At 53.7% G+C, this 27,736-nt stretch overlaps 12 protein-coding genes and 1 non-coding gene across 13 annotated transcripts; 7 read left to right on the plus strand and 6 right to left on the minus strand.

Moving 5' to 3' along the window:
- Positions 1 to 15: 15 nt before the first annotated feature.
- On the plus strand, positions 16 to 801 carry BU26DRAFT_561215 (uncharacterized protein; the record flags this gene model as incomplete). Its single annotated transcript, XM_033832886.1, has 2 exons — positions 16 to 214; positions 653 to 801. 2 exons carry the CDS (start codon positions 16 to 18, stop codon positions 799 to 801), a joined length of 348 nt encoding a protein of 115 aa, XP_033688957.1.
- Positions 802 to 1,364: 563 nt separating this feature from the next.
- Positions 1,365 to 3,710, minus strand: BU26DRAFT_589084 (arginyl-tRNA synthetase; the record flags this gene model as incomplete). The annotated part of the gene is made up of 4 exons (XM_033834723.1): positions 1,365 to 1,616; positions 1,677 to 2,090; positions 2,150 to 3,381; positions 3,471 to 3,710. The coding sequence occupies 4 exons, from the start codon at positions 3,708 to 3,710 to the stop codon at positions 1,610 to 1,612; spliced, it is 1,893 nt and encodes a 630-aa protein (XP_033688958.1). The 3' UTR covers positions 1,365 to 1,609.
- Positions 3,711 to 3,936: 226 nt separating this feature from the next.
- Positions 3,937 to 5,084, plus strand: BU26DRAFT_548301 (uncharacterized protein). Its single transcript, XM_033831929.1, has 2 exons — positions 3,937 to 4,481; positions 4,543 to 5,084. Exons 1-2 carry the CDS (start codon positions 4,093 to 4,095, stop codon positions 4,994 to 4,996), a joined length of 843 nt encoding a protein of 280 aa, XP_033688959.1. The 5' UTR covers positions 3,937 to 4,092; the 3' UTR covers positions 4,997 to 5,084.
- Positions 5,085 to 5,396: 312 nt separating this feature from the next.
- BU26DRAFT_561218 (uncharacterized protein) lies at positions 5,397 to 8,118 on the minus strand (the record flags this gene model as incomplete). The annotated part of the gene is made up of 3 exons (XM_033832887.1): positions 5,397 to 5,419; positions 5,494 to 5,672; positions 7,586 to 8,118. 3 exons carry the CDS (start codon positions 8,116 to 8,118, stop codon positions 5,397 to 5,399), a joined length of 735 nt encoding a protein of 244 aa, XP_033688960.1.
- A 104-nt stretch (positions 8,119 to 8,222) lies between these two features.
- BU26DRAFT_232388 (uncharacterized protein) lies at positions 8,223 to 9,101 on the minus strand. The gene is made up of 3 exons (XM_033820893.1): positions 8,947 to 9,101; positions 8,542 to 8,891; positions 8,223 to 8,493 (listed from the first exon to the last, which is right to left on the minus strand). Exons 1-3 carry the CDS (start codon positions 8,956 to 8,958, stop codon positions 8,328 to 8,330), a joined length of 528 nt encoding a protein of 175 aa, XP_033688961.1. The 5' UTR covers positions 8,959 to 9,101; the 3' UTR covers positions 8,223 to 8,327.
- Positions 9,102 to 9,890: 789 nt separating this feature from the next.
- BU26DRAFT_t13 lies at positions 9,891 to 9,973 on the plus strand. Its single transcript has one exon. It is a non-coding gene; the product is annotated as a tRNA-Gly (tRNA).
- Positions 9,974 to 10,916: 943 nt separating this feature from the next.
- Positions 10,917 to 12,562, plus strand: BU26DRAFT_561220 (uncharacterized protein; the record flags this gene model as incomplete). Its single annotated transcript, XM_033832888.1, has 2 exons — positions 10,917 to 11,346; positions 11,409 to 12,562. 2 exons carry the CDS (start codon positions 10,917 to 10,919, stop codon positions 12,560 to 12,562), a joined length of 1,584 nt encoding a protein of 527 aa, XP_033688962.1.
- A 392-nt stretch (positions 12,563 to 12,954) lies between these two features.
- On the minus strand, positions 12,955 to 15,172 carry BU26DRAFT_561221 (uncharacterized protein; the record flags this gene model as incomplete). Its single annotated transcript, XM_033832889.1, has 3 exons — positions 12,955 to 13,848; positions 13,901 to 14,150; positions 14,211 to 15,172. The coding sequence occupies 3 exons, from the start codon at positions 15,170 to 15,172 to the stop codon at positions 12,955 to 12,957; spliced, it is 2,106 nt and encodes a 701-aa protein (XP_033688963.1).
- Positions 15,173 to 17,243: 2,071 nt separating this feature from the next.
- On the plus strand, positions 17,244 to 18,517 carry BU26DRAFT_232467 (DUF410-domain-containing protein). The gene is made up of 3 exons (XM_033820894.1): positions 17,244 to 17,358; positions 17,406 to 17,776; positions 17,849 to 18,517. Exons 1-3 carry the CDS (start codon positions 17,318 to 17,320, stop codon positions 18,406 to 18,408), a joined length of 972 nt encoding a protein of 323 aa, XP_033688964.1. The 5' UTR covers positions 17,244 to 17,317; the 3' UTR covers positions 18,409 to 18,517.
- Positions 18,466 to 20,273, minus strand: BU26DRAFT_601985 (Saccharopine dehydrogenase; the record flags this gene model as incomplete). The annotated part of the gene is made up of 6 exons (XM_033835309.1): positions 18,466 to 19,819; positions 19,869 to 19,933; positions 19,983 to 20,035; positions 20,084 to 20,113; positions 20,169 to 20,208; positions 20,258 to 20,273. 6 exons carry the CDS (start codon positions 20,271 to 20,273, stop codon positions 18,626 to 18,628), a joined length of 1,398 nt encoding a protein of 465 aa, XP_033688965.1. The 3' UTR covers positions 18,466 to 18,625.
- Positions 20,274 to 20,643: 370 nt separating this feature from the next.
- On the plus strand, positions 20,644 to 23,181 carry BU26DRAFT_561224 (exocyst complex subunit Sec15-like protein; the record flags this gene model as incomplete). The annotated part of the gene is made up of 5 exons (XM_033832890.1): positions 20,644 to 20,694; positions 20,750 to 21,745; positions 21,791 to 21,922; positions 21,970 to 22,181; positions 22,248 to 23,181. The coding sequence occupies 5 exons, from the start codon at positions 20,644 to 20,646 to the stop codon at positions 23,179 to 23,181; spliced, it is 2,325 nt and encodes a 774-aa protein (XP_033688966.1).
- A 121-nt stretch (positions 23,182 to 23,302) lies between these two features.
- On the minus strand, positions 23,303 to 25,026 carry BU26DRAFT_232503 (RAI1-domain-containing protein). Its single transcript, XM_033820895.1, has 3 exons — positions 24,983 to 25,026; positions 24,426 to 24,913; positions 23,303 to 24,321 (listed from the first exon to the last, which is right to left on the minus strand). Exons 2-3 carry the CDS (start codon positions 24,750 to 24,752, stop codon positions 23,425 to 23,427), a joined length of 1,224 nt encoding a protein of 407 aa, XP_033688967.1. The 5' UTR covers positions 24,753 to 24,913; positions 24,983 to 25,026; the 3' UTR covers positions 23,303 to 23,424.
- Positions 25,027 to 25,204: 178 nt separating this feature from the next.
- BU26DRAFT_516218 (uncharacterized protein) lies at positions 25,205 to 25,956 on the plus strand. The gene is made up of 3 exons (XM_033828273.1): positions 25,205 to 25,501; positions 25,591 to 25,650; positions 25,702 to 25,956. The coding sequence occupies exons 1-3, from the start codon at positions 25,255 to 25,257 to the stop codon at positions 25,809 to 25,811; spliced, it is 417 nt and encodes a 138-aa protein (XP_033688968.1). The 5' UTR covers positions 25,205 to 25,254; the 3' UTR covers positions 25,812 to 25,956.
- The last annotated feature ends 1,780 nt before the right edge of the window (positions 25,957 to 27,736 follow it).

A 27,736-nucleotide genomic window follows, 5' to 3' on the forward strand; every position in this document is an offset into this window, starting at 1 on the left:
ATTAAAATTGACGCCATGGCCTACGAAAGCACCAAGAACTGGATCGAAGACGGGATTTGGAATCCTACATGGGGCGAACTGCCCGGAACGACCTGGATGCACGAGGACCTTCTTGAGGAACTGCAGCCTAATGCAGTCAGCAACGATGAACAAACACCCCGTCTTCCCAGCCCCAGGTTCAACTCGGAACCAACGCCTGACGTCTACAACGATGGTACGAACAGCAATAATTTATTTACGGTTCCCGAAGAGGCTGATGCCCCTAGGGGAGTGATCGCTAGAGTGGGAGGTAAGAGGAAGAGGACGAAAGGCACCTCCCGGCTGCCTACCGTTAATGAGAGCCCGCGGTTAGCGGAGGAGTCGGCAGGCCGAGTCCTTCGGAGTGTGCGTTCGTCAAAAGTGATGAAACCGAGCGAATCAAGGACTACCGTTCCAACCACCCGTTTTAGAAAACAGGATTGCCGCAGGTTTGGACCTGGTGAAACGTCCAATTCGATCTGGCAAAACAGTACGTCATGCAAGCCAGGGGTCGGTGATGCGAATTTGGCACCCAGGAATGAGGAAGCTTCCGCCGAAAGGCCTATCCGTACCAGAAGGCAGTCTTCTCTTGGTCTAGCGGGGTCAAGGGTGTCGAAACTGATGAGCAAACTAGAAGACCAACGGCAGCTGAATGCCCGTACCAAGAATGCCACTTTGCAATTGCCGTCGACCGGGGCACTCAGCGATACCGGACAACGACGTCTTACTGTCGAGGATCAGCTACCGGCTGCAACTAAGGTGCCCGGAGAAGTGAGCGGATAGCTGCACAGATGCGGAATGCCCCAGTTGAGTGCAAGCGTAAGACGGCAGCATCGTCAACCGGCGCCGCATCTATTGCAGCAGACAATCATCGGATAAGGACACGGCAATGCGACTCGAAAGGTGGGGCAAAGGCGAGACGGCAGTCAAGGTCAAGTGGATTCAAGTCAGATGCATCCCCATATTTTTTTTGAAGAGTCAGGATCTGTCAATATCTTGTATACTGTTCGGCGTTCCCTTGACCAAGATATAGAGATAAGGGCGGTCTTTAAGGGGCTAGAACGTTTAAAGAAATACGAGGGAAAAGACAAAGCTCTTTAGTTAGCTTCTTGGGCAGCACGTGGGAAGCAGATTATGCTACGGTTGTACCTAGGAGTAACCTTACGATCGGCATGCTCAAGCAACAAGCAATAGGGGGTGTAACGAAAAAGATTGAACTGAGGAGCAGAGGGAGCTGCTCCGAGGAGAGATATACCCCCTGCAAAGGCCCTCAGCCCCAAGCGAACATGTGACGTGGTAGGCGTCGTCACACAAACTCTACGGGCGCTAAGGACCCCAGATTCGAAGACCTGCCTATATAGCTGGCTGCAATCCCACAACCCCCCTCCTTTGAGGCATGCATACCCCAGCACGGCGGGGTTTCCCTTTAGACGGAATAGGATGACCGCTACAGGGCATTGACAGGCATGAACGAGCCATCAAACCCAAGGTATCACTGCCGAACAGACGTCAAAACTTTTGGAACCCACGTCAGTTTTTCCCGTGCTACTTCCAGAGATATCGAAGCAGAAACTGGGCAACTTCTGATTGTTCACATCCTAAAGCAAAGCAGTTAGCGTGTCATTGAGCGTATATGCGGAGGTGGCTAAGGAGCCCACCTTTCCACGGGAGTAAGACTGAGCAGTCTCATCCCGCTGTTGAGGATACGCTGCACGGAGCAATAAAGGGCCAAGCGCGCAAGCTTCACGTCGGGCTCGCTCTTGAGGATGTTGAGGCGGTCATAACTGGAATTGAGAGCATGCGTCAGTTTGAACAGATACGTGAGAACTGTGACGGGCTCTTGGGTCTTGTAGGTATTCCTGAACACGTCGGGCCACTGGGCAAGCGTCCGCACAAGATCGGTGGCATGCTTCTCTGTCAGCAGCGAAAGGTCGGCCCGGCTGAGCTCATCCATGGGGATTTCGGCCTTGCGGATGATGGAGCAGAGGCGGGCATGTGAGTATTGGAGGTAAGGGCCCGTGTCACCTTCAAACGACGTCATCCTGTTCATATCAAACGTGTAGCCGTTGATCCTACGTCGCAGTCAGGCGTGGGAAAGTTCGGGATGCGGTCAGGTAGGGTGACAACGTACCTCTTGCCGCTCATGTCTTGGACGAGGACGGCGGAGATGCCCAGAATGTCTGCGGTCCTCTCCGGGTCTTCGACTTGGACGTACTTGGACTGGTTGGCACGCATTACCTCATGCATCTTATCAGCCGTGTCGCGGAGGATGTCGTCCAAGAACTTGACTGTGCCCCTGCGCGTGCTCATGCCGGAGACGAGGCCGAAGTTGATGTGCTGCAGACGCTTGGCGAGGTCGTCCCTGCCCATTAACTCGATGATTTTGATCAGTTGCATCATGTGCAGGTCCTGCTGGTTGGCAATGACATAGATCATTTTGTCATAGTGGTATTTCTCGTAGCGCTCAAAGACGGCACCGATATCGCGGGTGAGGTAGATGCTTGTGCCGTCCTTTTTCTTGATAATGGCCTTGCCGAGTTTCTTTGCATACTGTGTTAGATCGACTATCTTTGCACCCTGCGAGTCCTCAGACAGGCCCTTTTCCTCCAGGACGCGGGCAGCCTCCTCCATGCTCGAGTCTTTGATCTGTGACTCGCCGTCATAGACATCGTAGTGAATGTTGAGCCGGGCGAACGTGTCCTTGTAGCGCTCGATGCTGAGATCGCGGAACGTTTTCCACAGGCCGAGGGCTTCGTCGTCGCCGTCGCACATGCGCTTGAAGTACTGGCGTGCGCGCTCGTCGACGCTAGCATCGCGAATCTTCTCGACTTCGGCCTCCAGTGCCACGACCGGCTCCCCCTTGGCATTTAGCTCGGCAATCTGGCCTTCCTTCTCCTTGATGACTGCCTGCTGGTCGCGGGCAATGGCGCTGACCTTGACGTACACGTGGAAGAGATGGCCGATGGGATCGCGTTCCAGCTCGTCGCGGCTGCCGAAGTCAGCAAAGCCGACGCCGAGCACGCCGTACTGCTTGCCCCAGTCGCCGAGGTAGTTAAGGCGCACCACGTCCCAGTTCGCCTGCTCGTACAGGTTGGCGAGGAAGCCGCCGATGATAGTGCTGCGCAGGTGGCCGGCGTGGAAGGGCTTGGCGATGTTGGGCGAGCCGAAGTCGATGACGATGCGCTTGCGGCCCTTTGCGTGATCGGCCGGGTCGTGCAGGCCGAGGGTGAGGTCGCGGCCGTAGTTGGCAGCGTCGTCGAGGACCAGAGGCAGCACGATGGCGGCGAGCGGGGCGGGCTTGAAGAAGAACTGGACGAAGCTGCGGTCGGCGACGGGCCGTTCCAGCAGCGGCGAGTCGGGGAACTAAAGAGCGACAGGCATTACGCATTAGGCATGAGAAACGAGGCGGGCCGGGCTGTGCGGTGAGAGACAGGGGGGGAGCAGCTAGATACCTCATTCTGGATCATCTGCGCGACGTCGTCTGGCTTGCGGCCCTTGAGCCGGAGCGCAGGGACGGCGAGCGAAAGGTCACCCTTGGCCAGCGTCTGCGTCAACTGGAGGGCCGGGTAGATGACGGCGGGCGCTGCGCCCGTCAGGCCGGCCAGCAGCTTCGTGAGGTGGATGCGGTAGACATCGACGGGATTTGCTGTGGGTTTGTCGATGTTAACACGCAAAGCGCTCAGGGTGGACATGAGGGACTGCATTGTAAGTAGGGGGGGAAGAGGGACAGGACAAAATCTATGGCGAAGGCGGATGAGCATTAAAACATAGGCAGCGTTAGTAGAAAGTAGTGTGCCAGAGCAGAGCAGGTGCAGGCACGCTTGCACGCGGCCCCGCCCAAGTCCGAAGTTGTTCCGAGAGAGACACCAAGCACGCTCGGCAGGGATTCTCGTGAAACGGGAGTACAACCGCTTGTAAATCGGTCTTCTCCTTGGAATCCTTCCCTTTAGGCGCTGGATTGCATTTGGCGCATGGAGGAAGGGTCTGGTCGACCTTCTCCGGCCTTCTTAGCAGACTGAGGGTGTGCAACAGACTTCCCTGTTTAAGTACGCGCCCGATGCACAAACTGGCCTAATGAGTTCGGATGCTCTTAGCCGACTTATAAAAGAAGGGGTGGCCTTTCCAGTGCGTTCACCTACTGCCACCCCCAAAGATTGCATTCCGTTCGAAGCGTACCGCCAAGTGAGACTCCCTCGCTTTTCACACGCGGCGGTCTTTCACATCAGAATGACTGCCCCACAGGCCCTCGCGGTGACTGCACTCGTGCCTCCCGAGGCCATCACGTTCGACGCTTCTCGAGATGGGCAGCCGCAGACCGTGAAACTGACGGCCCGGATCGCCACCAAAACATTTGATGCCATCCATCGCTGTCTGGTCTTTAAGGCGGTGTTCGCTGGACGCGAGGCCATAGTCAAGATCTGGGAAGTCAGCGCCACGCCGGCGGGAAAGGAAATGCTCCAGATGTATGATTATTTGGTATTGAGCATCAGTCGCAAAGACCGCTTTCTGACGGCAATAACACAGGTACGCGAACGAGAGGGATGCACTCGACTTAATGGCCGACACAGGCTTTACTCCCGCAGTCCTCTTCGACGGATACCACCCCGCGCACCATTTCCAGCTCGAAGCAAAGGCGCTGGTACTGGAGTGGTGGACCGGAAGCAGACTGCGATCGTGCTGGGCGATGCTCCCCAGCGCGCAAAAAGACGAGGTGCGTGCGGCTTTGCTACGCTTCTTCACCACCTCCCTTGTGAGGGGCATCTATCACGATGACCTGCGACATCTGCGCAACACGCTGTGGGACGAGCCGAGCCGGACGCTGACGATTCTTGACTTTGAGCTGGTGGGGATCCGGTGGGCTGGGAGTCGGGAGAGCGATGTGGTCGAACCGCTTGCCCTCAAAGAGACGGACCTGATTTTGGATGGAGCGACGCAGCTTGCTGCCAATGGGGCTCAGGAAGAGCCGGACATATCGTAGAGATGTGCGGGGTTTCGCGTGAAACTTGAGCCTTGACCTAGTGCTGCATGTAGCTCTCACCTTCAATATACAAAACGGGGAGGTTTACGTCCACTGCACGGCTTCCCTGACCTGGCAACCGTTATCGCACGATACAGAAGACAGATGTCACCGAGTATACAGCATGCGAACTGGTGTTCATAGGGATCGGCCATTTGAATTTTCAGGAAGTAGACTAGGACTTCTCTCATTTGTGATCATAAAGGAACAGCTATCTCAATCGAACGAAGGACAGCGTAGGAGGTTTCAAAGCAAAGAGCGAACGGTTTGTGCCAGCTTCAACTCGTCCATATTTCCCACTTGATCGCAAGCTAGGCTCGGACCAAATTCACCCAGCATTGCCACCAGCGGCGGTTGCTGATCAGCCTTGACTCTCCTTGAGCGCTGTAATAGTCAGTCAGACTATAGATCCGAGAGCACAGCAGCGAAACAGGCGTCGAGGCCTTCGAGAAACTCACCAAAGGAGAACGAGGCAGCGTTGTGAGGACGCTCATCTCTCAAGCCCGCAGCCTCGCCCGGAGCGCCAGAGTTCCAGATGAGCCACGGCTTCTCGGCTGGATTGTCTGAATTGGGCTTCCACGTCTTCCAGGGCTTCTTGGAGTCACCCTCGACTGTCTCTCCCATCTCCATGGCTAGCCTGGGGTGATCGGGCGGTCAGTTTGGTGGGCTGTTACTGGGGAGGCATGCTGTGATGGTTCAATAGAATGGACTTATAGATTTGGGAAATGGTCAGGGAGGGTTGTGATGGACGACGGTTAGTAGCCAGGCGGGAAACCTTATATATCACAGGTATGCGAAGTGTCCATCCTGTGCCGAGGATAGAAGCAAGATATGATTCGTTCCCCAAGAATCCCATCCCAGCTCAACACTTCTTTCATGCCCTGTGTAATGTCTCTAGATCCTTCATTGCGCTCCGTAGTTAGCAACAAGCCATAAAAAGGACTTCGGTTATTCATTGGAAATGCAAGTGCTTCTCGAAATGGCACACCGCGCACTTATCGGCGCCACTTCTCAGCAGGCTGAATCAATATCACAACTGTAGTAACCTAACTACAACTCTAGAGTCTATGTAATCTAACCTAACTACAACCTATTACTAGCGTTAAAAAGTTAGGTTAGAGTTAAGGTTGGGTTAGGGTCTTATATAAGGCAACCTAACTCTAACCTAACTCTAACCTATTTACCAGCGTAAGTACAACACAGTTAGTTACCGCCGTGTTCGTTCCGTGATAAACTACCTGCAACTAAGAGTCTACAGATCTCGTTAGCAAACTAAGAATCTCCTAACAAGGCAGAACCCGCCTATGTAGTGAGCGTCCATGTTATCCAAGAGTGGGTGCAGCTTCTGTTTCGACTGTAGCGGGGTGGGTACGGCTTAGAGGTAGCATTCGACGTGAGAGAAAGAGAATGCAGCCAGCGCACTCGCTATAGCAAGGCATCCCCCGCATGTTATACTTCTTACTTAGGCACGAGACCTCTAGGATTCCGCACCTCAGGGGTCATGCACACTAGTTAGGCGCTCAAGTAACGTGTTAGGGGCGAAGTGCAGAAGCCAGAAGCAAGAGAGAGCACTGCAACAAATCAATCTGGACCCGCGAGCCACCCACAAGGCTTCTATCTGGATGTCATGCACAGAGGCTTAGCGTTTGTCAAGGCTCTGTCGCCGAGATCCTCCGTCTAGTGATCTAGCTAGTCAACCTCCGTGAGGCTCAGAGCCCACTCCGCCGCGCATCGAGGGTCACATGCAACGCAGGCTTCAGGCCATGTGCACCACTGTTAACACTCCCTTAGATCACTTAGTAAGGGCATAGGCGGTAAGTCTCCTATTGTGTTCTAGCGTACTTTGTGCGATTAGCGTGTGCGTGATCTACGGTAGATCCAATAAGTGCCATATGAATTTCCATGCATACTAATGATCGGCTGTGGAGGGTGCCAGCGCTTCCCGCACCCCCGTCCAGAAGAGTTGACGATTCAATTCTCTTCCGAGTCTTCATCTGAAGAGATGATGATACAGTCCCCATCCGAGCCATTATGCTGGGGGCCGTCTCGATGTTTCAAACGCAAGCTGAGGTAGTGGGTATCGTTGAGATGAATCCGCAGCTCGTCCTTAAAAGGGCAGGAGCGACCACAATCCGGATGGGGACAGGAAGCCGATCCTTCGGGTAGGACTTTAATGTGACGTTCGACGTGAGCCGTGAAGTGTCCAGCATCCTCCCACAGAGTCGAACAAAGGGACACTCGCCTAGACGGATTACCAGACCACGCCAGCAGACTATCCCACAAATTACGCTGGAAATGCTAGAGTGAGAACTTTCCTCGATACAGTCACCACCTTTCTTGAAGCATTTGGCGCAGGCAAAGCAAAAATCCTCGTCGCTCTTCTTACAGTGACATTTTAGGAGATGGAGGGCAGCAAGAGACTTCTTGCCCGTGCTGATGTCTTCCGCGCAATACGGGCAGCGCATCGCCGCCGTGGGACGCTGAATGGAGTGAGGATAATAGGGTCGAAACTGGGCTGGGTCTGCTATGCGCATTAAAGGCTCTACGCACTGCAGAATGGAGGTGGGCTCCTCGGACCATAGTCTGTCGATTGCGGTTGCTTGCAGATGGTTGTACTTCAACATACGATTGAAGAAAGGAGATGGCGTTGACTGAATGGACGAAGTTGGTAACTCCGCGGAAGAAGCGTCATCTCCCGCAGCACTCGCAACTTGTTCGGCCTTGGATGCATGATACTCTTCCTTCCTTCTTTCGAAATCTAGCTTGCGCGCCTTGCTAGCGATGAACTTCGGGGTTGAATGAGGAAATTTAGTGGTGACTGCGGCGACGAGATCCGGGGGAAGCGGTGTGATTGTTTTATAGAGCGAGGATATGTGCGGCTTTGGAGCGCCGGTATCCCGCGTGAAGGCTACACCACGGGTAGAGTCGACCAGCTCTCTGTCTTCGGGGAGGTTGCGGACAACGTTGCGCGTGTCGATTCCAATGGTGGGCGTGATGTACGACCGAAACGTGGCATCATCATTGTGGCTCAAAGTTTGCCTTTGTCGTTGTGCAGAGACTCTCCCTGACGCACCAGTCGACATCAGCTGCCATGGGGTTGAAATCTGAGTATGTACCTTCTATCGCGTTTCCAAAACCGCGTCGGAATGAGTAGCAGGTGATGCTGTCCTTTGTACCCACATCTAGCACCAAGGTCCTTGAGATAGCCTGTCATTGAGGGGGCAGACATTATCTTATCCAAAATCTCCCGTCCATTTGTTTTGCGAAGGAGTGGTAGAGTCTTTTTGTCGCTTCAAATGGCAAATTCTCTGGACGCGGCTCCTAGTGGCAGAAGGCGATTCTCCAAGTCAGCTGTGGTATGGTGGAGGAAGACATTGTCCGCCGGAGCCATGGAAAGATACCACGTTACGGGGCATCGAAACCTGTTGTCTGGCTCCTCGTGAAGGTCGATCTCCTGCCTATCCATTGTTAGGGCTACTTGTCCGCTATAAGATGGGACAACTTACTGCGCAGCCTCATTGTGACGCCCGCCCTTCCGGAATCGCAACTTAATTTTGAGCGTGGACCTGAGACGACCTTTATGCTTTGCAAGAATGACTCTGATATCACCGTACGTGATGCCCCGGCCTGTGCTCCAATGTCTGCTTGATTCCACGACCTCACCGGGTCGCAGGCCCCAGAGCACACAGAGTATGATGAAGAAAGTGATCTGTATCATCATACGTGAGTGAAAATAGGTATACTCGTCGCAGCGCCAGAGATGGGATATAAGGACCTCTCCGTCTGCGGCGAATACTACTGACTTCGTCCTTGTCCGCGTGGAAGCGCCCTCTGTTACGTGCAAGTTCCTGATGAACTGAGCGACAGAATTAATCTAGATATGCTATAAGTTTCCCGGAGAAAACACTTACTCGTCTTATCATTTGGACTTCTACTCCGGAGTACTCATGGTTTAGTCCTAAACGTATAACACGACGGAGCTGCTCGAACTCTTTAAGAAGTGTTTGCACGGTCACCTTCTCGGCGAGCTTTGGTGCCGCTGTCCTGACCCTCCACACGAAATATGCTTTGATGAAGTCGGGTTTTGGTGGTGATTGAAAGGCTTATACCGTCTCTTTTTCGTTCACGGGAGACGGGAGATGAACAGCAAACCTAATCATCATTGTCAGTACGTTGAAGCAGTGCTCTCTTCAAAATGTACACGAACGTTTTCCATCGCTTCATCGCTCGTTTAACGCTCGCCTCCTCAGAAGCATCCACGGCATCTATGATAGATACTCGGTCAGTATGCCCAGCAGCGATGTGGACAAGATCCACGAAGAGGTCCATTGCCGGTTTGAATGAAAGGAGGGCGTGGTGATGGTTTTCAGGATATAGCAGGAGGAGAGGAGAGCAGAGAGACCTGAAGGGTATGCAGGTAGATAGATTATCTTACTTCTACAGCACAGCCACCCGGCCCCAATGCTTGGCCTTTCCCAGATTCCGAATATCCCGGTTCAGCTGCAGACGGTGCCGCCGCCCTTCGTGTCACGAATGGGTGGGGACTCAATAACATCCAAAGTCTAGCCGTTGTGTTTCGCAGCCCAAGACACGCGTTAGCCCAGGTAGAAGGCACGTGACAGTAAGTTTTGCGTTTTCCGTTTCCCGTTTTCTGTTTATCGCTTACTGACTCAGCCTCTCGGGTAGATTACGCCTGTCCCGCTCTAGCGTTAACCCCCGCACAATGTAGGGAAAAATTGCAGTTTTTCACGTTAGCAAGGCATAATTCTAGGCGTAGATATAAGATGTACGTATTCCGAAGTTTATAATTATTAAAACAGATACGGAATAATAAAGTTACTGCTCGAGCAACACCGCATCGATAGTTTAGGGGTAGAATTGAAGCTTCCCATTGTTCAATGTCTGCTTCAGGCACGGGTTCGAGTCCCGTTCGATGCAATCAGTCTGCCGTGTCCACGGTACGTCGTGGTCACTGTTTTTGTTTCCGGCCGCTTTGGAGACGGGTTGCGGTCGGCGATGGATGCTTGATTTTTGAGGTCTGAGTGTGGGGAAGGCGGAAGCGAGGCGGGTCCGTGCGTAGTACTTGTGCTACCCGCCTGCCAACCTGCAAAAGGCTCCTCGTCCTTTCAACCATCCACTGAAGTCAGGCTGGTTTCTTGCCTCCGTCGAGCTCTTACAATTCTATCTCTTTTTGGCGGAATCTCGTCATTCCGACACGAAAGTTGCCCTGCCTTGCGCCTACTACGCCTTGGAACTGTCCCTGTCTCAGAACTCGTCTGATGTCCTTCGCGATATAGTTTGCATGGCATGCTTATGCGACGCCTACATATACGCAGGCAGAGCCGCATCATCTTCACTCTATTCGAGTGCCCTTTTTCGCACTCTTGACCGGATCTTTATGTTCGATTCTCCGAAGGGCATCAGGGGTTGGTGTTTCGCCTCCCAATCACACATGCAGCCCTTGCCCTTGGTCTCAGGCTACACTTTTGGCTTATGGGAAATACTCACGCGCTACACTCGAGGCTGACAGCTGTCAAGCAGGCAAACGTCACACGTGCACGGATCTGCATTGAGGTTCAATGACCCCACGCTCACATCCAGGCAGGCATTCCCTGTTGGGTTCCATCACTCAGAACGCCTCTTTCCCGATCGTGTTTGAAGAACGTCAAAACTCACCCCCGTGCCCTTAGAATCTTGTGAGACGAACTGTGTATAGGGCACCAACGCTGAGGCTCCATGCCAGGTAGCCTTTCGCTCGTTAAAATCCATAAATCCTTGATCCGGCATGTAGTAAATCCCCAGTCTCTCGCTATTTTCTTTAGTCCCTCTGTTTTTCCGCGTTGCTAATACTTACCCTTTCTTATTCGTTACACGATCTGTTATGCATTCCTGGAATCAACAACGGCAATTGAATGCTGCACAGGATATTCGGCATTGGTCACCCCAACCTGCACCTAGTGCAGCCGATGCCGGCCGTTCTCGCTCAGTGCTTGAACACACGAACCCTTTGCCACCCCGACAGCCAGAGGAGACGCCTACAGTGGATCACATACTCAGCATCCTCGATAGGAGCCCGTCGTACACCGAGCTTCGCGAGCAACTTGAAGCTATTGGTGTAAAGCTGGACCGCGCAGCGTTTGCGGAAAGCCTTCTTACTGCTGGACTAGCTGTCAACTCCGCTTCTCCAGCGGACGTCGAGCATGCTGGGCTACTTACGACCTTCCCCTGCCTTAGGCCCGATATCAAAGAGCGGGTTTTGAATGCCTTAAAGAACAGTCTTACCGAAGACTCTCAACAGGGAGACTGCATGGGTTAGTCTCAATTCTTCCCTATCCACCGTCAGATCCTTGAGTAATCCGCTGACGAGAAATAGACTCCAACAAGAACATTTCTAGTCTCAACGCTGTCCCGAAGCATGCCCATTATGCTCATAGCTCCGCCGCAAGCCAACTACCTAGATTCAGCCCTACGTCGCTGCCAGCATACAGGTCGGGTACTAACAATACGACCCCTTCTACGAGTGACACTATCGACAGCCAAAGCTATCAGTACATGCCTAATCAAAACGATGGCGCGGTTGGTAATGCCGATATCGCTCACGCCTCGAACTACGCCTCTCCTGCAAGCGTCCCCTCTATGCGGCCAACGAGCCTCAAGAATGCCCGAGCGCCTTTGCCTTCCAAACCCGTTCCGCCGACAGTAGCCACTCCGGCTGCTATTCCCGAGCATGGAACTGCACAACAAGCTCGCACTGGTCTCTACCATCCGCACCTATCCTTGGTGAGCACCAGTTCCGGCGCTTCAAGCCGACCAAGTTCTTTCACTCCATCGGATGCCGTCTCTATTCGGACATCTATGAGCTCTTTTGCGGATCCATCGCTTAGACACCCTCCGCTCAGTACCACTACACGCATGCGTGGATCGATCGCATGTAGCTTTGCGCCAGCATGTCCAAAAAAATTCTCCAGAACCTCGGAGCAAAAGTGCCATGAGGAGTCCCACTGCCGCTTCAACCCCGAGAGAAAGAAGGAAGAGCCATGTCTCGTTTGCGTCAATATTTGCACCGGGGATTGCCCGCCTGGTTGCGACACGCAAAGCCACAAAATATTTTGGACGGCGCGCAAGTGGAATATGGTGCAGCACTGGCAGAACAAGCACAAGTTGAAGCCTCAACATGTGCCGGAGGATTTAAAGGGCGCTCTTTACAAGACCAAGAGCGAGGATGGAGGCAGTTCTGTTCCGAGCCGCGGGGTGCCCAGCGGTTGGGCAATCGAAGAGCACCATGAGGAGGACGACCCAGAGGCGCTGGCTCTAGATGAGCATGAGCGATCGCCGCAGGAGATACAGCAGAAAGTACCACCCAAGAGTGAGGACAGCGGCGGGGTGCGCAGCCTGACCAAGCGTTTCTGGAGACATAGCCTAGAAGACAAGCCGAAGGGAAATGACAAGAGGTGGAAGGGCGATGATCTAGATGAGTGTGGTTATCCTTCTAATCGTAAAACTGGACACTCTTTCGATTGGGGCTAGAGCGGGACGGGAGTGGTCGGACCCATAGTGGAAGATCAACGAGGTTATACCCAGTATTGGATAATAATATTATTTGTGCACGGAGCGGAGATGGATGACTTGTTTTCTTCTTCTTGTAGCCAACTACCTAGGCCGTATGGTTATTCGCTCCCGCGTTGTAGGGCCGATAGCGTAGACTCACGAGTACATCCCGAGGTCAACCCAACAGGCTAGCACAGGAAAGGGCAATATATATGGGCACAGCAACCACTGCCTCGACAGCCAAGACATTCCATGCTAGAAATTCGTTATGGGATTCAATCTGATTCAGATACTGCCATATGCACAACAAGCAATCAGACTCTAGCCTAAAGCGGAGCCGCAGCCTCTACCGCAGCCTCTACCGCAGCTATCTAACGCATCCTTCCATAGTCGTCTCTTAGGGTCAATCCCGAATCCATTCTCCCCAGCATCCCGATCTCGAAATCCTCTTCGACACCCTGATCAGAGATCTTTTCGGCCTTCTCCTCTGTGACTTCTTCCTTGACTTCCTTCATGTCTTTCGGGAACTTCTTCTCGTTATCAAAGCTCTTCGTCCTCTCCAGCTGAAGAGGCAACGACGCAATGGGTAATTCCAATAGCCTCTCCCTTTCCTTCGTCACGGGGATTTCCTTCTCGAGATCGACCCACAAGCCCCCGTGATGCGCTTCGAAGGCACGCCGTTGAAGCTGAAATATGCCATCTTGAACCCAGCGGTCGATGCGGGGGGCTAAGGCGCGGCGGAATCTGCTGAGGAAGATGGCGAAGCGTAGAACCGTCATATTGAAGAGCGTTATGACGATGGAGAAGGTGGTGATGAAGACCAGCGCGAAGAGGTTGATGTTTGCGAAGCCACCAGCTTTCCGCATCTTCAAGGAATAACACAGCTGCTTGTCTCCCGCGTTCGTAGGGACGTCGCGGTACTCGTCCGCGTATTCATCAAATGCCCCGGGGCCTATGACGGAAGCCGAGAGTAGACTCTGCCAGCTCGTCCATGCAAGAGCTTCCCAACCAATAATTTCCTGGATCCACTGGTCGTCCGGTAAGCCTGGTGACGCGCCGCGGCTGACCGTCTTGCCAGCTTGCACAATACCGGACAGAGGACCATCATTAATGGAACTGATGCGAGTCAGAGACCTCAAGAGCTGCAGGAGCGATAGCTGGAGAGGGCTCGCTTCGGGGTAGTCGCCATTGGACACCTCTAGAGGACTGCCGCTGAGCTTCGTACAGAAGTCGTCTTTTCCAGGCCGTGGGTGACAGAATTGATACTAGGGCTTTGATGAGTTATGCAATCAATATCGGATGGGGGTAGTGTCACACCTGAACGGCGCATCCAATAACACCAGCTGCAAAATCCGGCTCATAACGAGTATAATTCGGATACCCGCCTCCTGGGATGTACGTCCAGGGTCGATGGGCCGAAAAGAAGGGGTCATTAACAGGTTGCTCGTACATGACCCAGTTCAACCAGACGGCCAATACAGAGACATCAGCATCGTCGCGCTGCATTTCGGGGAGCGGAACTATCCCGACAAAGGATATATCATTCAATAAGTAGCTAAAGATGGCACTAAGTACAATTAGCTTGAGAGGAAGTGCTTTGAAGGACATAGAAGAGAGGGTTTCTTACTCGGCTCCGAACGTTGGCTGATAATCAGTGAGAGCCGTGCTTTGCAGAAAAGTGGCTTCCGGGCGCAGATCATCGGGCGTGTTTCTGTATTTACCGTAATTGAGCGTCGTCTTGTTATCTGTAAAGCCGCGGGTCTTCCAGTAGGAAACGTCTCTCGTAATTATGCGGCCTTCGCGGGGTAGGATGTTGCAGGTCGTCAGCTTGCGGAGTTTGACAGTGTCCTTCTCTTGCACATTAAGTCCAAAGTGGGTCCTCATGTCTATCAGTCCAGAATCCATAGCTATCGCGGGTAAGGCGCCCTCAGCACACATAGAAGAGTTCCACGGGCATGGAGCAGGATCTGCCGTGAAGGATATATTGGGCCTGTGGAAGGTATTTTGGCAGGGTGCTGGAAGGGATGAGCTCTTCTGATAGCAGTTCATGGCATATGTCTGGATGCTGTTGTCGAGGTTGGACATGAGAGTGGAGGTCGCCCGTCCATCATACATCTTCGTATAATTGACTCGACCACAGAGGGGACTGTCGACCAGTACTTCGATGTTTGAATTGTCCACTGCATAGGAGGTAGCCACGCCGGCGGCAATAGATGCAATGGCGAAGCAAAGAGCGAAGGATATCAACAGCGAGTACCGGAGAAGAGAGTGCGGGAATTTAGACCTCCATCTCCATGATAACTTAAGGGAGTCGGCCATGAAGGCGGTCGGTGTGGGCATCGTCCGGAGTAACGCTTGATGCTGCCAGAATAGACCATCTGACGGCTCACTATCGGCCCGTAGCTGGTGCAGAAAGAAAGCTAGCAAATTCCAGAGTTGTGCAGTGGCAACAGAGGCTAGAATGGTAAAGAGCGCAACGACTAGGATACCGGTTTGGGCCTCCACGGTAAATGTCTGCCCCATGATGGGACCGTGATGCCAGTTGACCCAGTAGCCTCTTTTGACGAATCGATCCTCGAGTTCGGACATGGTGACGGCTGGTAAAGAGTTTGTAGAGGAGGATAAAGGGAGATTAAACCATGAAGAGCCGGGGGATTGATCGAAGAGGGCATGCGTGATCTCTTATCTTCCTAGCGATACGAACAAGGAGGTGACGAAAATCTTCGGAGGTGCAGTGATAGACAAGGCTTGTAACCATGTCGGGTTGGTCGCATCTAGTTGCGGCCATTTGGATGCTGCAAAAACTGATAACGTATCTTAACTCGAAGCATAAGCTTGCGCTGAAGGTATCCTTGCTCTTTGACGTTGTCGTATGTAGCCTCGAAGCCGAGGCTGACATGCAGCTTACCATCACTTCCTAGAAGGGTTAGCGAAGGGCCACGAATAGAAGGATCAACATACTTTTCATCCTTTGAATAGAACAAACCAATGAATGATTGCCGGAAAAATAGCTTTGGCGCCGAAACCACGGGTTTGGAAGGCAGGAGCCGGGAACAACCCGCTATCCGTTCTGCATGCTGTCAGAACGCAGGGGCTCCCTCGAGTTAAAATAAAGGACAGCGACAGGTTCATGTTGTTCTTCTGCACATCTACGGGAGTAGGAAGTTGCTGCGAATACGGCCGGCAGGGATGAATTGACCGACTGGTTTCGATGTTGCGAGTCAGCCCGAAAATAACCCCGGTGCAAACCTTGAAAGCGTCCAAAAATGACATCGTGCAGCATGAAACCATGTTGACCTGCGAAGATATCGTAGTCGCTTGTTTGGTCAAAAAGTGATGGATAATCGTTAGAGTTAGCCATCTCTCGGCGAAGGTTGTGCGTTAGTTGAGAAATAGGAGCCTCTCCGCAGGAGTGTACGATGGCGTGACAACAGGGCGACGGCCCGTACCGCTCTGAATGTGAACAGTGTGGGTCTGAAGGATTCGTGCGTTTTGCTATCGGAACCCGACACTTGGGGAGGTGTGGGGGAGTTGACGCAGGTGAGCAATATGTCTGCTACGCTTGGAACGAATCCCATTCGTAGCTGAGGCGCTTCGGAGGCCTTAGCCATGCACCTAGATTCGAGAAGGCGAATGGAAAGGCTCTTTAAACGGCAATGATACTAAGGTGTGCGTGCCGCTGAGGTAGTCAGATTGGCAAAGGATGGAGACGTATGCGGCATCAATATGTGAGAGCCAAAATAGCGCTAATAGCTGCATGGCATCGCAGTGGTGGGCATCGGTGAGACCGACGGTGTAGAGTGGTGGTCTTCACCACGGGAAGGATTGCGAGCCCTGGAGGAGTTCACGCGCGGAACGCTGAGGCCGGGCCCGTGCAGTATCAGACGGCGACTTATGCCCTTGCATCCGCAGTTTCCCAACCACTTCCTGCAGAAATAGCGCCGAGCGGCCTCCAACGAGACTTAAAGCTGGGTCTGGTTGCCCTATTTGATAGCCGGGTGGTAAAACTTGGCCGCGGCGCTTATACTGCCATGACAATAAGTTGACAGGAGAGGCGTACTGCTGTGCAACCAGTCTCCACTCCTCGGTAAGACGCAGATTGGCTCAAGAGCCAAGTCAATCCTGAAGGAATTCTGGTGGAAAATATGGCCGGCGAGGTAAAGGGACGATAAGATGGACCACACATGAACTTGGAGAATGGAGAGAGTAGATGCGAGGAGGCCGTGCCCTGTCTGTATCTGCCAGGGCGACCGCTACGCTTGGGTGGACCTTCGTTTTCGCGACAGTCCTTCTCTCAATCTCTCGTGTGCGCGGATTTGCCTTCTGCGCATTGAAGCGTCGTGCCCGGGACTGGTGCGCAAGGCCGGACCCGTCTCGTTAAGATCGGACTCAGTCTCGCTGTCGCTGAGAGTCATAGAAGCGATGATTCCGATGTCGCCGGCTTGATGGACGATGAAATTGCTTCCTGGCGTGATGGATTGTCTGGCGGCGATGAGAAGCGGTGCTGGAACAGGCGTAGACAAAGATACGCAAGACTGAAGAAGACCTTTTGGCGGGCTGTTCGTTCTTAGTATTCTGCGAATGGGACATGTACCAGAGAGGGCTGGTGTTGAGCTCCGACAGCTCGCCCGGTGGGGTCTAAAACGTCAACGTCTGTGCGTCATCGTCGCATTTCCAGCGCAGCCTTCCAGTCCACAATCCCTCTCCCCCATCCACCCCTCCTAACTCTCCAACATGTCCAAAATCCAGAAAACAACACAGCGCCAACAAGAAAAGTGCACTCCCCTCCTCACCCTCCTCACCCCCACTAACCCTCCCCTAGAATCGCCGAAGGTCAATTCTATGAAGCGCACCAACAGCTCCGCGTAATCGCCGCCCGCTACACCAAAGCCTCCAACTGGGCCGCCGCCACCGACATCCTCTTCTCAGGCGCGCAATCGCTCTTACAAGCAGGCCAGGGCGGCTCCGGCGGCGACCTGTGCATCTTCCTGCTCGATGTGTTCAACAAGGGCGAGGTGAAGCCTGATGCGGCGAGCAAAGGGAAGCTGTTGAGTTTGCTGCGCGCGTTTCCGAAGGACGAGCCGACGCGCAAGAAGTTTGTGAATGAGATGGTGGCTTGGAGTGCGAAGTGGGGCGAGTATCCAGCGGGCGATCCGGAGATCCACCATGTGGCCGGGTCACTGTATGCGGAGGGTGCGTAGACCGTTCCCCCCGTTCCATGCATGGACGAGTGTGAGCCTCGGGGGCTAATTGGAAGTGGTATAGATCTCGAGCCCTACGATGCAGAACGGCACCTCATCCTCGGTACCAAAGACTCCCCTGAAACCCTCGCCTCCCTCGAATACGCCTGGTACACCGCCGACGACTCACACACCGCCCCGCTCTACGCCGCGCGCGGCATCCTGCCCTACCTGCTCGCCGGCAACCTGCGCGCCGCCAACAAATTCCTCCTACTCTTCACATCGCAACTGGGCTCCAAACCGCAGCTCGGCGTGCAAGAAGTGTCGACGTCATCCGCAGACCTGCGTGTATACCCTAGCTTACCGTTGCTGAATTTTCTGGGGCTGCTGCTGTTGGCGGTGGAGAGGGGCGAGGCGGGACTGTTCAGGCAGCTAAAGAGCCATTACGCAAGTCATTTGAAGGATGTGAATTGGGGCGATGCGCTGGACCAGATTGGAGAGATGTACTTTGGGATTAGGATGCCGCGACAGGGAAATCCCATGATGGATATGCTCGGAAACATGTTCATGGGAGGGGGTTTAGGAGGCGGCGGGGGTAAGAAAGGAGGGAAGTCGGGGGCACCGGCCGCAGCAGGGCTAGATTAAAAGTCCCAGCTGAGGATGCGTTCATGAGCTACGATGGAACGATATATGCGTAGATACCTGGATACCGGCACCGTACAAATGCAATGCCCGAAAAAGTTCGTAATCGACAAACTCGTGTCAAAGATCTATTTGGTGATCGTTTTGTCTACACTTTCCATCCCATCCATTGTCGCAGCTCCACACTCAAGGAAGCTACCCAAGAAAACCCGCGCAGCGTCTACTGCGGGATGCTCTTTTCCTTGAACGCAATACCATACTTATCCGTCAGAGTCTTCATCAACGGTGCGCAAATCTCCGGCGACATCGGCGCCAGAATGCCCTTCTCCTTGATCGTCCCATCAATCACCTGCTGCACCGCAACCGCACATGGCACACCCACTAGCTTAGCCATAGCCGAGTATCCCTTAGGGTCACCATATTCAGCAAGCGTCGAAGTCCGAATCTCCTTGCTGCCGTCCTTGTTCTCGATCTCGAACTTATGCTGCAGCATAACGAAGTCGCGCTCGCCCTCCTCGTACTGCATCTTCTGCTCGAGCGTCGCGCAGAGGGTGTCGAGCGGGTTGCCGCGCGGGGTGATCTGCTCGTCGGAGAAGAGGCCGATCCAGCGGAGGCCGTCGAGAATGCGCTCCTTCTCTTCGGTGTCCTTGAACTTTGTCCGCGAGCTGATAGCCCAGATAATGTCCTCCTCTTTGTCGCTAGTCGCGCCGATGATCTTCGCGGTGGCATCCTTCCAGGTACGCTTCTCGCCCTCCTTGAGGAAGTCCTTGGGCTCCTCGGACAGGAACCCAATGTCGACGAGGCACTTGATGTACTCTGGGAAGCCTTGGTACCGCAGCGTGCCACGGACAATGGTCTGAGCCTCGGGGATGTTGTAGCGTTCTTTGTACGGGGTAGAGTCGCGGTTCGGGTACGCAACGAATGCATATCCAGGGTAGATGAAGTATGGCTTCGCCTCCGCCATCAGCTCTGGGCCCTCGATCTCCACAACCTTGCCATCCTTGTAGTACTTCGCCGCATTCCTTAGAGCGAGCAGCACACCTCGCGAGCTCCACGAGAACTTGTATCCAAGCGGGTTATCCGAAGACTCAGGGGCAGGCAGACCGCCGCAGTATGACTTGAACGAGAGGATCTTGCCGCCCGCCTTGTGCACCTCGTCAATGGTAAGGACGGCGGAGAGATGGTCAATTCCAGGGTCGAGACCAATCTCGTTCATGACGGTGATGCCGGCTTCTTTTGCCTGGGCATCGAGTTCCATCATCGCGGGGGAGACGTAGGAGGTGGTAACGACGTGCTTCTTCTTGCGGATCGCGGATTTGATGACGGTCGCATGGTGCGTGTAGGGGATCAAGCTGATGACTACGTCGACCTTGGCTACTTCAGCATCGAGGGCGTCGTCGTTGTTGACATCGAGCTGGGAAGGTTAGCTATGAGGGGGGAATGGCCGTGTGTAAATGTCTTACGCTAATAGCAGTAGCATTCTTGATGCCCTTTGCCAGGCTCTGCGCCCTCTGCAATGTCCTGCAAGCTGATATGATCAGCCATCCGTTAATCTTGCCGTTTTCGTTGGAACGTACCGACAGTAACCTTGATGCCAGAGTTTCCAAGGATCTCAGCCGTAGGACGGGTTCTATGAATGTCAGTCTGGGGATCAGAGTTGTGAGGGTTCCAAACGTACACGAAACCCGCACCAAGCAGAAGGACCGAGCTGGATCATTTGTCAGGCACATCCATACCACTACACACATACGTTCCCCACTCACTGAGAAGTGCTGCCGCCGCCAAGGACTGATTCGAATTTGTCTGTTCCTAATTAGAATTGCGATCAATTGCCTTGAAAATCCCGACTCACTGATGACTGCTTCCATTGTTTGCTATTTTGAGGTCTAAATTGCGAGTCGTCGGAAAATGTGAGAAGATATAGAAAATGTTGTGTACTCCGAGTCGGAGTTTTCAACTTCAGCGTCATCGGAGCAGCTTTGCATGCCCCGCCGCCCGCTCGACAGGGATGTCACGGAAGTGGGATGGCTGCATCACGTGAGCGGGTGTTACCGAGATTATTCCGCAAACGTGTGAATGTTCGGACATCTGACAGCTACGCGTTTCATCTCCATTCCAACGACTTTCTCTCTGCACATTCCGGATTTTCGGATATGGTTGTATGGCTACGATAACGAGCCGATTTTTGTGTTGACTAGAAGAGCTTGGATGCGGATACTGCGCTAGACAACCTTCATCATGCCTGCCGCCGTGGACGCCGGGGATGACCTATGGATAGCCATCAAACAAGTAAATACATCAGTGCATCAAGCAGGATTACGCAAACCAGACTGATCTCCTTTAGATATCCCAGTCAACCTCGGATTCGGACTACATCGATCAGCTGGTTCCAGTAATGAGAGATGCGCGCTACAACAACCAGATTATCCAAGCATTCCAGCAATTCTCCACAGACAAAGAAGCCGAAATCGAGCGAATATGCAACGCCAACCACCAAGAGTTCGTCAGCTCCGTCAACTCGCTCCTCCAGGTCCGCCAAGGGACCGTGGAGATGACAGAGCGAATCCTGGAACTCAATGAATCCATACAGGAGAGCATCAACACGCTAGCTGCACAGAAGAAAGCGCTAGTCGACTCACGCGGTGTGCGCCAGAACATCAACGAGACGAACGAAGCGCTGAATGCCTGTCTGGATGTGCTGCGGCTCGCGAATCACATCTATGATCTTCTTAAGGAGAAGAACTACTACGCCGCGCTGCGGTCTTTGGACGAATTGCAGACGATCCACTTAAAGAGCATCGGTCGGTATAAGATCGCTGAATGGATCGACAAGAATGTGCCCACGGTCAGAGAGCAGATCCGAGAAGCCGTCAAGAACGATTTGAGCACGTGGCTGTTCCGAATTCGAGAATCGTCGCAATTCTTGGGCGAAGTATCCTTCTACTACACGGATGTGCGCCGAACGAGGAACCAGGATCGTGCAGAGTCCGATACACGGTTCTCTAAATTCAAGTTGAACTCCGCCATCGAACTTGTCGCCGATGAGACCGACGAGTTCGATGTCCTCAACAACGAAGAAGCTGGAAATGAAACAGACTTTACTCCGCTGTTCGAAGCTATGCATATATACGATACCCTGGGCAAGAGAGAACAGTTCAAAGCAGAATACGCCGCCGATCGACGGAGGCAGAAAGACTTGATCATTCCCAGTAGCCTGAATCTGCTTGACGAAGAATGCGGAGATCTTAGCAGTTTGCTGGAGAGCATTGCAGGCTTTGCAATCATTGAGAAGGCTACGATGGGCAAGACCACCAACCTGCGACAGCAGAGCGATGCAAGTGTTTAAAAGGTCGACCCTCATCTGGACTCTGCTGACGTTATTTAGGTGGACGAGCTGTGGGATTCGATGTGCCAGAGCGTGATCACGCTCATTACCAACGCTCTCCCTACGGTAGAGAACGACGAGCTCCTCCTGAAAATCAAGGGCAGGATAGCGCTTTTCATGTTGACTATGGAGGTTCGCAGAGCGCCTCGATATCGTGGACCATTCTAACGTTAGACTAGAAATGGGGCTACTCTGTTTCAGCGATGACTGACCTCCTCCTCACCCTCTTCTCCAAATACTCGGAGCTTCTCAAACAGCGCTTCAGCGACGACTTCCTGGAGATCGTTACCACTGATGACTACATGCCTATGCCCATCAATAGCATTGAAGAGTACGACAAAGTGGTAACTGTCAGCTGGTATACTCCGGACAAGGAGCGCGAAGAACTAACGTAAGTCTTGTTCTATTGAGCTCGATAACCAATGCAATAAGCACACTCGCTGACCTACTACTACAGGTTCCCCTGCGTGCTGCCGTTCTCCCAGATGTACCCACTATGCTGCATCGACATCAGAAACTTCCTCAACCAAATCTATCTCTTCTCAGACGACTACTTCCAAAAGTCCACCGTCATCGACGAGACCCTCCGCACATCCCTCGATGACCTTCTCTGCCACCAAGTCTGCCAATCCCTTCTCGACCGCCTCTCCTCTCAATACCCCGGTCAAATCGTGCAAATCCTCACCAACCTCGAACACTTCGAAATCGCGTGCTCGGAACTCGAATCCCTCCTTTTTGAAGCACGCTCCTCGCCTTCCGCCACAGGCCCCATCGTGCTCGAAGCAACCGACAAGTTCAAAGTCGCGAAGAAGACGGCGTCCGACCGCATCTTCGAGCTTGTAAACAGCAAGATCGATGATTTGATTGAGACAGCGGAGTATGACTGGATGGCGTCGAAGCCCAGCGCCGAGCCGTCAGAGTACATGGTCGAGCTGAAACGCTATCTCAGCGACATCATGTCCTCGGTGCTCCTCGCGCTGCCCACCGAAATCAAAGAATTCATCTACTTCGACGCCCTCTCGCACGCCAGCACCGCCATCCTCGACCTCACGCTCGACGACTCCGTAAAGCGCATCACGCCCGCCGCCGTGCAGACCCTTGCGACCGACACGCGCTTCCTAGCCTCTTTCGTCGAGGGCCTGGGTAACCCCATCCTGATGGAGAATCTGGACGAGCTGACGCAGACAGTCGCGCTCATGGGGACGGATAACAGCGATGAGTTCTTTGATGTCGCGCAGCGGAATAGGAAGTATGGGAAGGTGGATAGTATGAAGGGGGCGATTTTGCTGGAGAAGGTGCAGGAGGGGGCGCAGTTTGCTGCGCAGAGTCCGACGAAGCCGGCCGCTAGTGAGCGCTTTGGGACGTTGGGGAGTAGGTTTGGGATTAGATAGTGGATGGGTTGAGGTTAGCGTGGCGTTTGGGGGCGTTTATGATTCGCCATTTCAGTTGATTCCTGGAGCGGATGAGAAACGAGTAGTCTTTAGAAGGGCCTAGTAGCAAATGTGATTTGGGTATCATATCTTATGTCTTCAAGCCCGGCAGGTTTGGTCTGAGATGCCGCCGGACAGCGCAGCCTTTCCGAGACTCTCTCGATTGAAAAAGTGCAATCCGACTTGAATCTCTCAGGATGACTCCTACTTCGCGATATTCGCAAAATCCACGGTACTCACACCCTCGTCGTCCATTTTCTTGTTCTCCTCCGCTTCTTTCCTGAGCATCTGCTCTCTCCATTCCAGAAACTCCCGACTCACAATCTCACCCGTTCCGTCCGCTCTCACTTTCCCAACCTCAATAACCCCTGCCTTCTTCCGCAATGTGATCTTGTAGACTCCCTCTTCCCTAATGATTTCTTTCAGGTGCGCCAGAAACCCGGTAGCAAAGTTGATACACACATTTCCGTCCCAACACGCCGTTCCCCTCCTCACCATCCCCGGTATCTTCCCCGTCTCAAACTCCTGCACGCCTCTGAGTATGCCCTGCTTACTCCTAAACCCCACGATGATCTTCGGTACGCCGAGGAGGAAGGATTGCGCCCAGAACTTGAGGAGCTTGCGCTCGAATTTCAGGATGTCGCGGGAGGATTGATGAGGGCGCGGAGGCAGTTCTTCGGTGGTTTTGAGCTCAATCCATGGTATTGGGACGTCTGGGACGGAGGGAGGCGGCTTGGGCGATGAGAGGCCGTCGACTTCGCCGCCCAGGATGAGCGTGTGCGGCCCGAAGGAGGTGGAGATTATAGAGCAGTGTTGGGCGTAGTTGGATACGGGGTTTTGGGTCCTGGCTTCGATCACCTCGCGCGGTGTTTCTGAGGGTAGGGTCGGTGTGAGGGACAGCGCTTCGAATTTGTAGCCCCAGTAGGTCATCATCTTCTGCGATGGCTGGTTCGGGTTCTGATGAGATGGCGTTGGGCGAGAGGATTGTGCGGCGCGTTCGGCGTGCCGCGAAGGGAAGTCTTCTTCGATGTAGATAGTGCCGTCGTGGAGGGTTGCGAACATGGAGAATTCGGCGAACATGTCGAAGGGCGCTGTCATGATCTGGGCGAGTTAGTATATGATCAGTCATTTCATTGTCTTCCGCTCATCTTTCGCGTCCTCTGCGTTCCGCTTCCGCGCCAGCCTTCCCGCAACACTCAACGTACCTTCGTCATCATCCCCCTCCAGGTAACAAAATCTGCATTACACCTCCACCCCTCCCTCCTCTCCTTCTCCACCAGTGCCCTCAATAAGGAATCCAGATGCGCATCCTCCTGATCCTCGTAGTGCCTGAACGTCTCAAATCCCTCTTTCAAATCCGCACCAATCTGTGGCGGACAGTAGTAGTTGATACCTGATTCGTCATCCTTGTATTCGTGGTTCTCGTCGTAGGAGAAGTGGGCAATTTCGCGGGGGCGCTTGATGCTGGCGGAGGCGCCTTGGAAGCGTTGGAGCGGTTGGATGGGGAAGCGGGAGGGTTGGGAGCTAGACATTGAGGTTGGAAGAGACTCGGGTGCGCGTACGGATGCGAATATCGAGGAAGGAGTTGGTCGAGGGGGCGCTTTGGTCCGTGGTCGTTTTCGCGGTGGTTCAGCGTCCTCTGTGTCTGGAGGAGCCACGGGAGGCTTGGGTGGGAGATTGGGAGGAAGGGGAACTGCCGCCGCCACGTCTGGCTCCGACTGAGCCATTACCTCGAATTATCAGTAAAACAGAGAGAACTTACGTGTCCTAAAGTGCGCCGTGGACGAAGTAGCTGGCAGACCTTCAATGCGCAAGGTGTCGAGGTTGTCGAGGCCTAAGCTCCATTCACCCCGCGTAAGCTCCGCGCTCCGGCGGGCCACTTCTACCAATCCCACAAAACACCAAAACAACACCTCCGAGCGCACCGCAACGCACGACAACGCACTGTCGCCTACCCGCTGGCTTTGTGCGCGGACCAGCCCCAGCAAATCACCATCGCTCAACTCCAACCCCTCTCCACCGATCCACCAGACCATGGACCACCGTCGTGCCATCCGCCCACCAATCTCCTCACGCCGCAACCTCTTCCATCCAGCTCGCCGACAGCATGCCCTCGATCCGAAGCTCTCCAAAACCGCCGTTCACATTGCAGCCGAAGAATCAGATCCAAAAGACGACCTCGTCGAGCGGGATAGCGCGGGGAATTACTCCATGTTGGCGCCGACGACGGCTATGAAGATGGGAGTCAACAGTGTGAGGAGCGAGCTGGATGACGAGACAGGTAGGTCATCCTCCATATTCCCTGGTTGGAAGAGGTGGAATGGGATGGAACGGAACGGAATGGGAAGAATGGTGCTGATTGGGAAACAGAGCAGGAGAATCAGATGATCGCATTGTATGGGAAGCAGAACCACCATTGGGATCAGGCTGGTGAGTCTTTGCTTCCAACTTAGGGCGCCTGAATCATACTGACTGGGCCAGCGATACTGGAAGAGATCAAGGCTGCGCTTCAATCTAGTCTGGAGAAGAAGGTGCAGAGCTTGGAGCACGATCGATGGATGTTTGAGGGTGACGGGAAGAGCAAAGGGTGAAGGGGAACGGAGGGGCTGGGTGCAAAGTCGCGGATAGCATAGGCATTGTCATCGGAGTCTGATATGAGCGGGCAGCGGACATGATACCCACATAGCATGAGTTGAACTGATTGGAATGATTTTGGCGACTTTTACACGAGGCAGGCTGAATGCCGTGAGCGGTTTGCCCCATGTTCATCTCCATCTCACAATCTTACTTAACGTCTGCTGGACTAATGATACAGGAGCAGGGAATCATGGCGGAATATCTCTTCAGCAGGCCCTTAAGACGGACTAACACCGCAGTGCGTGAATGGGTCCCGAGGCATTTGTAACTCGGTACATCTACGGCTCCTGAAATCTAGACGCAGACTGAAAAGACGACGGAGCCCACCCTTCGCTATTTGAGGGCTTCCATGAAGGCCCTTGTCTTGCCTCAACATTCTTTCTCCAGCGCACCCCCAAGACGCACACCATGCATGAAAGTCTCGTGTGTCAATACTCTTTTTCATATCTATCATGTCGGTCTCAAGCATCACGGAGGGCTACCTTGTCCCAGAAGCTTCCTCTCAGCCATAGACGTTATTGCGCCGGTTGAACCGCTCGCTTCACGACGCCGTGAATTGGTTGTTCGTCCTTTTCGAGGTTGGTTAAAATCACGAGAGTAATATATCAGCTGGTGGAACCTGCTCTTTATTGTGACTGAATGATCGGAGACCTTGTGAACAATCAGTGAGTATCCAGATCCTCTCATGTTCTACAGGCCTCGCTCAAATGCCTCATGGAGGTGAGATGCTGAATTCGTCGCTTGGAGCAATCTGTCCCTTCAGACTCCGACCGGAGATTGAGAACTAGAAGTTCAGTCGCCGAGGCGCATCGCTGTGTCTGAGCCTCGATGACCGGTAGATGCCTCGACAGTCTACATAGTACATCACCCCGGCTATGTTCCTCCCGATATAACCCTCCCTATCTCCTAACGGGTATTGGACGCAATTGGATTGAATCAGGACGTGGGCGGGTATACTCGGGGGTGGGGAGCGGTCGTGAACCGTATCCGGTGGATGCAGTCCTCTGGTGCCACGCCGCACGCGCTGGGGGAAACGTATGTTGCCAGTGATAACTGTGACCGTATAGTCGCGCCTCGGGTCGTGTAGCTATATCCAGTGGTTTTCTTCATTAGCATGTAAGCCCTCGCCTCCCGTTGTGATCGTATTGGAAACCTGGAGCGTGAGACGCTGGCGTCATCGGGCGTCGTGATAATGTGACCCGCCTACCAACAGAAGCAAGGAGGCAGCGCGTCTCACCATCATAGCCAGTTTACTCAAAGAAATGTACCCATGTACTACCTCTGTCGACGCGGTCTGGGGCTTCAAAGGGCTGGCGAGCGGCCGAGCGCGTCATCAAGCGGCTGGGAAGGCTTGCCAGCCAGCTTTCACATCGCGGCCATGACTGGTCTCGCTGCTGTATGAGGCAACTGCTGATGCGTATATGAGTTCCGAATAGTATACCACTGGCGCTGGGCACCTGGTGGGCGTGGAAGAGCGCGGCTAGCAGGCGGTTGGCAAAGCGGCACCGGTTCTGCGGGGTTCTGTAAGGGTCAGCAACCTCATAGACCCGAATCTAAATTGCACAATGAGGGGGATAAAGTGTCTTGCAAAGTCTGAGGGGCGTCGGGGGTGTGTGGCCATTCGAGCTCACCGGCGGTGGACGCGGGAGGAAACGACGGGAGGGCGTACCTAGACTCATTAGCGCATACGGCAAAGTTGCTCGACCTATCATCAGTTCCAAAGGCGCTTGAGTTGGACGCTATGCGTGAGAAAGGCGCCAGTCCAGAATAACCACCTTGAATTGTGAGGATACGGCCGTTGGAGATGGGCTGGGCGGTGGATGAATGTGCTCCGGCCGTTTCAATTCGCCACGCTGAACCCGACCCTGTAGATTGTCCC

This window comes from Trematosphaeria pertusa, assembly GCF_010094035.1.
Source record: "Trematosphaeria pertusa strain CBS 122368 unplaced genomic scaffold BU26scaffold_3, whole genome shotgun sequence".
NCBI classification, from domain to species: domain Eukaryota; kingdom Fungi; phylum Ascomycota; class Dothideomycetes; order Pleosporales; family Trematosphaeriaceae; genus Trematosphaeria; species Trematosphaeria pertusa.